This window comes from Hylobates moloch, unplaced genomic scaffold (assembly GCF_009828535.3).
Source record: "Hylobates moloch isolate HMO894 unplaced genomic scaffold, HMol_V3 SCAFFOLD_18, whole genome shotgun sequence".
NCBI classification, from domain to species: Eukaryota; Metazoa; Chordata; class Mammalia; order Primates; family Hylobatidae; genus Hylobates; species Hylobates moloch.
In genome coordinates, this window is record NW_026652293.1 from 60682339 (window position 1) to 60695395 (window position 13057).

The 13057-nt window shown below is 46.4% G+C and overlaps 1 protein-coding gene across 1 annotated transcript in view; it reads left to right on the top strand.

Moving 5' to 3' along the window:
* PRSS38 (serine protease 38) overlaps nt 1-12615 on the top strand; it is a 29871-nt gene extending 17256 nt beyond the window's left edge. Inside the window, exons 4-5 of the mRNA XM_032137706.2 lie at nt 11702-11844; nt 12186-12615. Coding sequence (XP_031993597.1) covers nt 11702-11844; nt 12186-12440 — 398 coding nt within the window. The 3' untranslated portion in view covers nt 12441-12615. The remainder of the gene's footprint in view (nt 1-11701; nt 11845-12185) is intronic.
* Nucleotides 12616-13057: the final 442 nt, after the last annotated feature.

Genomic DNA, 13057 nt, shown 5'->3' on the forward strand with positions numbered 1-13057 from the left:
AGAAATAAGAAAGCCAATCTTCAAATTTATATGTAATTAGAAGAGGCCACAAATAGCTAAAACAATCTTAAAAAAGAACAACATGGCCGAGTGCAGTAGCTCATGTCTGTAATCCCAGCACTTTGGGAGGCAGAGGTGGGCAGATCACCTGAGGTCAGGAGTTTGAAACCAGCCTGGCCAACATGGTGAAATGCCATCTCTACTAAAAATACAAAATTAGCCGGGTGTGGTTGTGGGCGCCTGTAATCCCAGCTACTTGGGAGGTTGAGGCAGGAGAATCACTTGAACCAAGGAGGCAGAGGTTGCAGTGAGCCGAGATCGTGCCACTGCACTCTAGCCTGGGCAACAAGAGCAAGACTCCTTCTCAAAAAAAAAAAAAGCAACGTTGAAGGACTCATACTTCCTGATTTCAAAATATACCATGAAGCTGCAATAGTCAAAATCATGGGTTATGGTGTAAGGAGAGATATATAGACCAATGGAATAGAATTGAGAGTCCAGAATCACTGGCCCGTTCATTTTCAACGAAGGTGCCAAGTCCATTCCATGGGGAAGGAACAGTCTGTTCAACAAATTGTACTAGACATTCACATACAAAAGAATGAAGTTGGACCCTTACTTCATACCACATACAAAAGAATGAAGTTGGACCCTTACTTCATACCACATACAAAATTTACCACAGAAGTTATTGAAGACTAAGTACATCAACTCAAAGTATAAAATTTTAGAATAAAACTGTTGTTGGTTGAATTATGTCCCCCAAAAGATATGTTGACGTTGACACCCCCAGTAGTCATAAATGGGACATTTTAGAAATAGGCTATTTGCAGATGTAATCAAGTTAAGATGAGGATGTTAGGGTGGGACCTTATCCAATATGACTGATGTACATATAGGAAAAGGAGAAGGGACACAGACATTGAGTGTGCATGTGATGACAGAGGCAGAGACTGGAGCCATGCACCTGCCAGCCACGGAATGCCAAGGATTTCTGGCAACTGCAAGAAGCTAGGAAGAGGAAAAGAAGGATCCTCCCTGAGACCCCTGAGAGGGAGCCTGGCCCTTCTGACACCTTAATGTCAGACTTCTGGTCTGCAGAGCTGTGAGAGAAAAACTTTTTGTCATTTGAAACTGCCCAGTTTGGGGTACTTTGTGACAGCAGCCCTAGGAAACAAATACAGAAACATAGGTCAAGAAATCACGACCTTGGACTTGGCAATGGGTTCTTAGATACAACAAAAACATGAGCATCAAAATAAATTGGCCAGGTGTAGCGGCTCATGTGTATAATCTCAACAGTTTCGGAGGCCAAGGCGGGTGGATTACTTGAGCCTAGGAGTTTGAGACCAGCCAGGGCAACATGGTGAAACTCAGTCTCTACAAAAAATACAAAAATTAGCTGGGCGTGATGGTGTGCACCTGTAATCCCAGGTATTCATGTGGCTGAGGCAGGAGAATCGTTTGAATCCGGGAGGCAGAGGTTGCAGTGGGCCGAGATTGCACCACTGCACTCCAGCCTGGGCAACAGAGCAAGACTCTGTCTCAAAAAAAAAAAAAAAATTAGCTGGGCGTGGTGGCGAGTGCCTGTAGTGCCAGCTACTCAGGAGGCTGTGGTGGGAGGATTATCTGAGCTCAGCAGGTCAAGGCTGCAGTGAGCCAAGACTGCACTCCAGCCTAGGTAACAGACCTAAATTGTCTAAAAAAAAAATTGATAAATTGGGCTTCATTGAAATTAAAAACTTTTGTATATCAAAGACAATACCAAGAAAGTGATAAGAATGGAAGAAAATACTTTCAAATTATGAATTGATAAAAGCCTAGTATCCAGAATATATAAAGAACTCCTACAACTCAACAAAAAGACAAGCAACCCAATTTAAAAATGGGCAGAAGACTTGAACTGACATTTCTCCAAAAATAACATGTAAATGGTCCACAAGCCCATGCAAGGATGCTCCACGTCATTAGTCATTAGGAAACACAAGTCAGAACCTCAGCGTCCATTCATCCCTTGCTAAAATGGCTGTAATCAAACAAATGGAAAACAGGTACTGGCAAGGGCGTGGAGAAAGCAGAGCCCTTGTTCATTGCTGGTGGGAATTTAAAATGACATACTCCCTGCAGAAACAGTTTAGAAGTTCCTCAAAAAGTTAAACAGGCCAAGTGCACTGCTCATCTTTAATCCCGGCACTTTGAGAGGCCAAGGCAGGAGGATTGCTTGAGCCCAGGAGTTTGAGATCAGCCTGGGCAACATAGCAAGACCTCAACTCTAAAAAAAAAGTTAAACATAGAATTACCCTATAGCCCAATTACCATGCATAACAACTCCACTGCTAGGTATGTACTCAAAGGATTGAAGGCTAGTGTTCAAACAAGTACATGTACATGTGTGTTCATAGCAGAACTATTCACAGTAGCCAAAAGCTGGAAACAGCCCACATGTTCCACAGTGGGAAAATGAAACAAACTGGGGCATAAACATAGGATGGAAAAGTATTTCAACCATAAAATGGAATACGTGCTACAACACTGTCGAGTCTCACAAACACAATGCTAAGTGAAAAAGCCAGACACTAAAAGTCCTATATTGTGCGATTCAATGTATAAGAAATATCTGGAAAAGGCAAATAATACAGATGGAATACAGATTGGTGGCTACCAAGGACAGGGTCTGGGGTGACTTTTGGCTTGATGAAAATGTTTTGGAATTAGATGGTGTTAATGGTTATATGGCATTGTGAATGTACTAAATGCCACTGAATTGTCTGCTTTAAAATGCTTAATTTTATGTAATGTAAATTTTGCCTTGATTTTTAAAAAGTGCTGTCCAGGTGTGGTGGCTCATGCCTGCAATCCTAGCACTTTGGGAGTCCGTGGCAGGAGGATAGCTTAAGGCCAGGAGTTTGAGACAAGCCTGGGCAACATAGCAAGACTCTGGTTATAAAAGAGGGTTTTTTTTGTTTTTGTTTTTTACCTTTTTTTTTTTTCGAGACAAAGTCTTGCTCTGTTGCCCAGACTGAAGTGCAGTAATATGAACACAGCTTATTGCAGCCCCAACCTCCTGGGCTCTAAGTGATCCTTCTTCCTCAGCCTCCTGAGTAGCTGGGACCACAGGCACGCACCACCACACCCAGGTAATTTTCTTTATTTTTTGTAGAGATGGGGGTCTCATTTTACTGCCCAGACTGGCCTCAAGGGATCCTCCCGCTTCTCAAAGTGCTGGGATTACAGGTGTGAGCCACCACACCAAGCCAAAAAAGTTTTTATTAAAAGCTTCCATAACAGAATTTTCATTGGAAACTCTCATCTTTCATGTGAGAATGCCTTTATTTTATACTCTACATTTTTATTTGAGACATCGTTTACAAACTCTAAAATCCACAAATATTAAGTATACAGCTCAATTATTTTAACATATTCTTTTTCCATTTTTTAAAATTTTATTTCCTGTAACATTGGAGTTACAATGAATTTTTAAAGCAAATTCCAGACACTACATTTCATCCATAAATATTTCAGTGTAGACAAACATTTTATTTATATATTTATTTAATCTTATTTTATTCTTTTAGTGGCAGGGTCTTGCTCTGTCACCCAGGCTGGAGTGCAGTGGCACAGTCATAGTTCACTGCCGCCTCTAACTCTTGGGCTCAAATGATCCTCCTGCCTCAGCCTTCAGAGGAGCTGGGACTACAGGCATGCGCCACCATGCCTGGATAGTTTTTACACATGAATAGTCCTGTTGCATCACCACCACCACCCTCCAAGATAAAGGACATTTCCTCGCTAGAGAAAACTTCCAGTCTCCCCAGGTGACAAATCCGCCTTGCCAAGGTAACCACTATTCTGAATTTTGTCATCATTTAGTAGTTTTTCCTGTTCTTAAACTTCGTTAATGAAATCACACAGCATGGATTCCTCTGTGCCCAGCTTTTCTCTCTGACTACTGTTTTTGAGATTCATTCATGTTGTTTCCATATCAGCTGCTCATCTTTCTTTTCCTGTTGTGTCTTCTTTCAGTGTTTGCACGCAGCAAAGTTTCTTCTCTCCATAGTCCTGCTAATAGACGTCTGGGTTGCCATCAGTGTTTAGGTCATGTGAACAAATCTGCAACAGATACTACTGTGCAAGTCTTTTGGGGAATATAGATACTTGTTTATCTTGGGTCTATGCTTGGTAGAATCTGTTGGCTGTGGTGTAGGGATAAATTCAACTTTATTGGAAACTGCGAAATATGTTTCTAAAGTGGTCATGCCATTTTTCAATCCCGTGAGCAATGTAGGAGAGCGCTAGTTGCTGCACCTCTTTGCCGATACTTGGTAGTGCCATCTTTTTCATTTCAGTTACGCTACTCGTGTGTCACAGCCTCTTCTTGAGGTTTGCTGACTTGTAGGAGTTCTTTATATATTCTGGATACATGTACTTCAACGTGTATTGCAAATATTTTCTACCAGACTGTGGCTTGGTTTGTAATTTTCTTTTTTTGTTTACTTTTTCTTTTTTAGAGATGGGGTCTTGCTCTGTTTCCCAGACTGGTTTCAAACTTCTGGCCTCAAGCGTTCCTCCTACCTCAGCCTCCCAAGGTGTTGGGATGACAGTCGGGAGCCATTGCACCTGGCCAGCTTTTAATTTTCTTAGTAGTGTCTTTTGATGGGAAAAAGTTTTTGATTTTGATGAAGTCCAATTTATTTTTATATTAATATTTTGGTTTCACACATAGGGTCTTTTATATTCTGTTTATAAAGATTTGCCTATTGTAAGTTTACAAAGATAATTTTCAACATTTATTCTAGAAGCGTTTTGAATTTAATTTTTATATTTAGGCATAAGATCCATCTGAAATTAATTTTTGCATACGGTGTGAGGAAAAGGCCAAGTTTGAGCCAGCTGGTGGCGGTGTCACGCCTGCTGTGATTCCATGCGTGGCCCCCGCCGGGCTTGTGGTGCTGTCCATTGCCCTCTCCTGAGCACCGCCGCTGCAGATGAGCGTTGTAGTCTAGTAGTCAGGGCTAGCACGGGCACTCTGGAGCCTTTGCATTTCCACTTGTGTTTGGAGTCAGCCCCCTCATTTCTACAAAATGCCTGCTAAGGTTTCGAATGATCCATTGTTTTCCATGGCTCTTGGTCCTGTTCCCTGAGACATCCTTTCTTCTGCATTCGTCTCCTTGGCTACTCCTTAAGCAGGCTTTGAAAAATGTTCATTCTGTCTATTTGTCATGATGTCAGGATGTCTTAAGCTACAGGACTTACATACTCAGCTTTAAGTTTTGTTTGCTTTGAGCAAGTTAGATGGATGTTTTGGCCATTATAATGTGAAAACTCCTATTACTTTGTAGTATGTCACCAATTTGTGTGCCTATGATAATTGTAAATACAAGCAATATCTGTATTTCTTTTTTCAAATAAAATTCTTTATTTTATTTTTAAAAATTGAGCTAGGGCCTTACTATGTTGCCCAGGCCCAGGTCTCAAACTCCTGGGCTCAAGTGATCCACCTGCCTTGGCCTCCCAAAGTGCTGGGATTACAGGCATGAGCCACCATGCCTGGCTCTACTGCTCCATTTTAATGCCAAGGAATAAGTGTTCTGGCAGCACAAATTGGTCCATGCGAGGTAACGTGGATACATTCAGGTTCAGCCAACAATGTTTTGCATTTTTATGCTTCTTTCCTGCCAGCCCTAAGGAAGTCAGTGTTGCCTGAATGCTTTAATAAAACACATCCCTGTTTAAATGTATGCAACTGAGCCAGGTGCAGTGGTTCAAGCCTGTAATCCCAGCACTTTGTGAGGCTGAGGTAGGAGGATTGCTTGAGGCCAGGAGTTTGAGACCAGTCTGGACAACATAGTGAGACCCCATCCCTACAAAAAAGGAAATAGAATAAAATGATTAGCCAGGCATGGAGGTGCATACCTGTAGTCCCAGCTACTTGGGAGGCTGAGGCAGGAGGATGGTTTGAGCTCAGGAGGTCCAGGCTGCAGTGAGCCATAATCACACCACTGCACTCCAGCCTGTAACAGAGCAAGACCCTGTCTCAAAGAAAAAAGAGGTATGTAACCAGAGCAGGACCCTGTCTCAAGGAAAAAAAAAAGGTGTGTAACTGAAAAATAAATTTTTAAAAGGTCTTTAATATGTATTGCATTTGAGCAACTTTCTCAGACTTTCCTGTGGGCTTAGTGGCCTTTTGAGACTGTGAACATCTTGTAGTTCAGACTGGCGACAGTTTTACAAGTGCAGATCTCAGATTCCTATGTCTTCTCCTGACATCCTCGATGTGCCACCACTCTTTTTGAGGTAACACTTCCTAAATGTCATTGCCGCCTTTTTGGGTGTGTTAGACTGTTGAGGAACAGCACCCCGAGGGTACTTAGAGTCACTGACATCCAGCAGAGGATGTCTACCAGGCACTTTCTTAATTCTTCCTAGGACTTAGCACAGGTGCCAACAGCCACACCCTCAGCGGATCTTTATTCCGAGCCATGTCTTGCTTGATTTTCTCTTTGCCCCTCGGCTTTATCTTGAGAATATTTTGCTAGCTAGAAAGACTTGTGAACAGAGGCAGTTTAATTTTCCAACCCAGAAAACCTCAGCCCCTGCCTTACAGGGGTCAGTAAACTATAGATGAGGAGTCAGATCCATTCCATTGCTTGGTTCTGCGTTGTCTGTGAGCTTAGGATGGTTTTTACACTTTTGTTTTTAAAATCTTATTTTATATTTTGAGACATGGTCTTAGGCTAGAGTGCAGTGCGGTGATCATAGCTCACTGCAGCCTCAAACTCCCAGGCTCAAGCAATCCTCCCACTTCAGCCTCCTGGGTAGCTGGGACTATAGGCATGTGCCACCACACCCGGCTAATTTTTATATTTTTTGTAGAGATGGGGGTCTCACTATGTTGCCCAGGCTGGTCTCGAACTCCTGGGCTCAAGCGATCATCCTGCTTCAGTCTCCCAAAATTCTGGGGTTACAGGTGAGCCAGTGTACCCAGCCTACACTTTTAAATGGTTGGGGGAAAAAAATCCCAAAAGAAGAATATTTCATAAAACATGAAAATTATTTAAAACTCAAAATTCAGTGTCCCTACATTTTTCTTCCAGCATATACATGCCTGTTTATTTACATATTGTCTCTGGCTCTTTCCATTCCACAACAGGAGAGTGGAGCAGTGGCTGCAGAGCTGAGACGGCCTGCAGAGCCTACAGTGTCTACTCTTTGGTCCCTTACGGAGTTTGCTCGCCCCTTCTTCACTGTGTGTCCTCTACAGTTGTTTGAAAATTGGCATCTTCTCTTTCGAGTTCCTCTCTTTTCTGTAGTGCCTTATCCTCAGCTAGAACCAGCCACTTGGCTTTCATCATTCAGCCTGGAAGTCACCTTGCAAAGTCTCTCAAGTTCATTAAACATATTTTGTACCTTCCATGTCTCCATCAGCAACAGTTTGTGCCACTTCATCCCCCAAGCCACCATCTTCCCAACCTCCTATATCAGTTTTCCCTTCATTTTTCCAGATTCTACTGTGAGTGCTGCTAGCCACCAGCTTCCAAAACCAAGACCACGTTTTTGGTATTTTAGAGAAGCCTCTAACTCCTAGATACCATTTCTGTATCATTTTATCTATTGCCACAAGAATGCTGCATTATAAAGAGTGAGCAGCCCTGGTTCACCCAGCAATGGGCCTTTACTGAGCTCAGGCAGTTGTGGGTCGGTGATGTAACCTGTGGGTTCTTCTGGTTGGTCTGAGCTTCTCCCATCGGGCTGCTGGCTGGCCTGGGATAGCCTGAGCTGGGGGGCTGGACTCTGCCCCATGCAACTGTCTCCATCCAGCAGGCTGGCCTGGCTGCACCCCTCAGCAGTGGTGAAGATTCAAGACAGTGAGAAACAAGCACTTTTCCAAGCCCCTGCTTAAATCCCATTGACCAAACCATGTCCGTGGCAAAATTCAGATCCAAGGACTGGTGAAATGTGACACCGCATCTCGATGAGAGGAACCGCAAGACATATGGCAAGGGCACCCATGTGGGAAAGGCGGGGAAGGGGACCCACTAGTGCAGTTCATTTCCCCTGAACTTGTATTTTACTACTCAGCAGTACAAACACTTTAAATAGTGTAACTCCATTTTCTTCTTTAACCCCTTATACTTTTGTTCTGTATTTTTCTTCTATACATTACATTGGCATGAATGCTGCTTTAAATCCAGTAATCGTTGACCACATTTTTCATTAGTCTTTCATTTTTAACCACAACCAGGAAAGGGTTGACCCAATGCCCAAATTCAGTTCACCCAAAACCAGGACCACCCACCTCCCAGTAACAGCCCTCAATCTCCAGCTCCATCTCACAAATGTGTGCATCCTCCTCCTCTCTGCCAGGGCATGTGGGCAGGCAGTTGTCTTAGTCCATTTGCGTTGCTGTAAAGGAATACCTGAGGCTGGGTAGTTTCTAGAAAAGAGGTTTGTTTGGCTCAGGGTTCTGTAGGCTGTACATGAAGCATGGTGCTGGCATCTGCTTCAGGGCCTCAGGCTGCTTCCACTCATGGGGAAGGGGAAGGGACCACATGGCCAGAGGGGAAGGGAGTTCCCAGGCTCCTTTTAACAACCAGCTCTCTGTTGGAAGCTAATAGAATGAGAACTCATTCCCCCCACCTCCACAGCACTAACCTATTCGTGAGGGATGTGCCCCCCAGGACCAAAATGCCTCCCATTAGGCCCACCTCGAACATTTGGAGTTGGATTTTAACATGCCCAACTACAGCAGCAGGGCAGGCGAGTGGTGCCTGCAGGTCCGTCTATGATCTGTAGGCCCAAGTCATATCCATGCTTCAAGGTACTCTCATTCCAGGAAAGCTTTCCCAAATTCAGCTCCACCCTCTCTCCCTTCTTAGACACTGAATGCCATTTCATATGTCTGGTGTCTGTCTATCTCTATTTGTTTGGGGCACAGAATTGGATTCATTCTAATTCTCAGATCAAAAAAAATTTACATTGGTTCCTGCATGGTGCTTTTTCAGTGTTTGCTTGCTTATAATAATATGTACACCAATCCAACAGGGAAACTAGAGCATTGACAATAACGTATCTGCTTTTGTGGCCCTGCCCCATCTAGCCTTCCACCTCTCCTCTTCTGAGGGAACTTCTTTTTTTTTTTTTTTTTTTTTTTTTTTGTGATGGAGTTTCACTCTTGTTGCTCAGGCCAGAGTGCAATGGCGCGATCTCCGGCTCACCGCAACCTCCGCCTCCCGGGTTCTAGCGATTCTCCTGCCTCAGCCTCCTGAGTAGCTGGGATTACAGGCATGGGGTACCACACCTGACTAATTTTGTATTTTTAGTAGAGACGGGGTTTCTCCATATTGGTCAGGGTGGTCTCGAACTCCCAGCCTCAGGTGATCCACCCGCCTCGGCCTCCCAAAGTGCTGGGATTACAGGTGTGAGCCACCATGCCGGCCTCTGAGGGAACTTCTTACCATGCATCTTTAACAGACAAGTCATGGTAAGTATATCCATGGATTCTCAGGCCTTTGCAGAGAATCCGTTGCCCTCAGGAGCGACAGCCCACAGATTGGAAAGCTCCAACCTTGATCAAAGGAGCAGTAGACTTCACCGTCTCTAATGAGGACGGGCCTTTGTATTTTCCCAGCACCCTGAGACGGACACTAGGAATAGCCTTGCCCTTTCTATGAGACATGTGTAGCCCTCTCTTGGCAGAATTAGTAAAAAAGCCATCCATACATAATGTAGCACAGGGCTCCAGGATGCATAAGTGAGCCGCAGCCCGCAAGACTTGGTTTATGGTGCCCCAGTCAAGGCCAGGAAACCAAACGTAACTGAAAAGTAGCCCTCATATTTATTTGGGTCACTTAGATGATATTACATGATATCCAATTCCACAACAACACATATTTCCTTTTTCATTTTCCTTCTTCTCCCATTCTGCCACACCCAACAAATCTTTGAACACACATACACACACACACACACACACACAAAACCAGCTGGGCGTGGTGGCTCACGCCTGTAATCCCAGCACTTTGGGAGGCTGAGATGGGCGAATCACCTGAGGTCAGGAGTTCGAGACCAGCCTGACCAACATGGAGAAACCCCGTCTCTACTAAAAATACAAAATTAGCCGGGTGTGGTGGCACATGCCTGTGATCCCAGCAACTCGGGAGTCTGAGGCAGGAGAATCGCTTGAACCTGGGAGGTGGAGGTTGCAGTGAGCCAAGATCACACCATTGCATTGCACTCCAGCCTGGGCAATAAGAGTGAAACTCCATCTAAAAAGATATATATCAAACAAACAAAAAACCAACCAAGCACAGTGGCTCAGGCCTGCAATCCCAGCACTTTGGGAGGCCGAGACAGGTGGATCACCTAAGGTCAGGAGTTCAAGACCAGCCTGGCCGACAAGGTGAAACCCTATCTCTACTAAAAATATAAAAATTAGCCAGGTGTGGTGGTGCACACCTGTAATCCCAGCTACTTGGGAGGTGGAGGTTGCAGTGAGCCAAGATTGTACCACTGCACTCCAGCCTGGGCAACAGAGTGAGACCCTGTCTCAAAACAACAGTAACAACAACAACAAAACAAACACAAAAACCTCGTGTTACTTTCAACTCCCCAGACTGTTCTGTCCTGATTTGACTCTTCTTGGAACACTCTCTTACTCTGTCTGACATCTTTTGTTTTAACTTTTATACTTGTTTCTTTTTCGATAGAAATATTCAGGAAACCAAACACAGGATTGGGGTTAGGGCTAGGGGTTAGGCTTAGGGTTAGTGTTCCTTCAATATGTGGTGGGGATCCTCCCCAGTGAGACCTGGGCTCCTCCCCATCTGTGGTCAGGACTTCACTCATGGGTCATTGGGGTTACTCCCTGTCTGTGGTTAAGGATTCCTCCCCTACCCTCCATGAGTAGTGAGGTTTTCTCCCTGTGAGTGGGCAAAGCTTCTCCCTACGTGTGGTAGGGCTCCTTCCTCTGAGTGGTCAGTGTTCCTCTCTATGTGTGGTGAGACTCCTCCCTATGTGTGGTCAGGACTCCTACCTGTGTGGTGGGGCTCCTCCCTATGTATGGTGGAGCTCCTCCCTATGTGTGGTCAAAACTCCTCCCTATGTATAGTGGGGCTCTTCCCTGTGTGCGGTGGGGCTCCTCCCTATGTGTGGTGGGATCCTCCCTATGTGTTGTCAGGACTCCTCACTGTGTGATGGAGCTCCTCCCTATGTGTGGTGAGGGCTCCTCCTCATTTGGTGGGGCTCCTCCCTCTGAGTGTTCAGGGCTCCTCCCTGTGTATGGTGGGACTCCTCACCATGTGCAGTGGGGCTCCTCCGTATGTGTGGTCAGGACTCTTCCCTATGTGTGGTGGGGCTCCTCCCTATGTGTAATGGGGCTTCTTCCTGTGTGTAGTGGGGCTCCTCTCTATGTGTAGTGGGGCTCTTCCCTATGTGTGGTGGAGCTCCTCCCTATGTTTAGTGGGGTGCCTCCCTATGTGTGGTCAGGACTCCTCCCTATGTGTGGTGGGGCTCCTCCCTACGTGTGGTCAGGACTCCTCCCTATGTGTGGTGGGACTCATCCCCATGTGTCATCAGGGCTCCTTCCTATGTGTAGTGGGGCCCCTCTCCATGGGCTGTCCCCTTGGTGTCCACTGTAGGGCAGGGATCCCCCCACTCCACCCGAGGCAGGTGCTGCCCCTTCACGGGAGCCCTCCTCCCACAGGTGAGACCTCAGACGAGCTGCAGGAGGTGCAGCTCCCGCTGATCCCGGAGCCCTGGTGCCGCCTGCTCTACGGACACATGTCCTACATCATGCCCGACATGCTGTGTGCTGGGGACATCCTGAACGTTAAGACCGTGTGTGAGGTGTGCCCCTCCTGGTCCATGAGACAGAGGTCACAGGTGCCCTGTGCCTGTGGACCCCAGGGAACCCCACTCTGGCCTCCCACTGACTAGCGGGAGCCCCGCAGCCATGCCCCGAGCTGAGCGGGGCGATGTATGACAATGTGTGAACGCCACATGCCCGCAGCAGGCCTCTCCAGCAGCTCTGGGCTGTGTTGCAGCCAGTAGGGAGGCTGGGAGAGAGGGGGGCACTGGCCCCTTCCAGCAGGGTCTGCACAGCCACCCCCTTGCACCCTGGGGGACAGGTGCAGGAGGCAGCAGGCCTGGGACTCCCAGTTCACAAAAAACTCTCTCTTCCTTTCTAGGGCGACTCCGGGGGCCCACTTGTCTGTGAATTCAACCGCAGCTGGTTGCAGATTGGAATTGTGAGCTGGGGCCGAGGCTGCTCCAACCCTCTGTACCCTGGAGTGTATGCCAGTGTTTCCTATTTCTCAAAATGGATATGTTATAACATAGAAATCACGCCCACTCCTGCTCAGCCAGCCCCTGCTCTCTCTCCAGCTCTGGGGGCCACTCTCAGCATCCTTGTGGCCATGCTGGCTGGCTGGTCAGTGCTGTGAGGTCAGGATACCCACTCTAGCATTCTCACGGCTGCACACCCTGCCCCAGCCCAGCTGCCTCCAGACCCCTAAGCATCTCCTGTCCTGGTCTCTCTGAAGCAGGCAAGGGCCACCTATCCCGGGGGTGGATGCTGAGTCCAGGAGGTGATGAGCAAGTGTACAAAAGAAAAAAGGGAAGGGGGAGAGGGGCTGGCCAGGGAGAACCCAGCTTGGGCAGAGTGCACCTGAGATTTGATGAGATCATTAAATATTTACAAAGCAAGCCTCTGAGATCACCTGTGTGGCTCCTTCTGCCCCTGCCGGAGTCGTTGTCCTCTTCCATGCACAGAAAGGAGGTACTATCACCCTTCCTGAGGCTCTCAGGAAAGGAGAAGCACAGGCCGAATCAGCTCTTTCCAGAAACAGAGCGGCGATGACACAGACACACTCCTCTGTATCTGTGGGATGTGGTCAAAGCCCAGGCCCAAGGAAAGGTCATTGCTTACGTGCCTTCACCTGTACATATAAAACAGCTGCAGACATTTAAACAGCCAATTGAAAAAAAAAAAAGTGTGTTGGGGGGTAACCTGAGCTGAAAGTAGACACAAGCAAGGAACAAACACGATAGAAGCATGAAG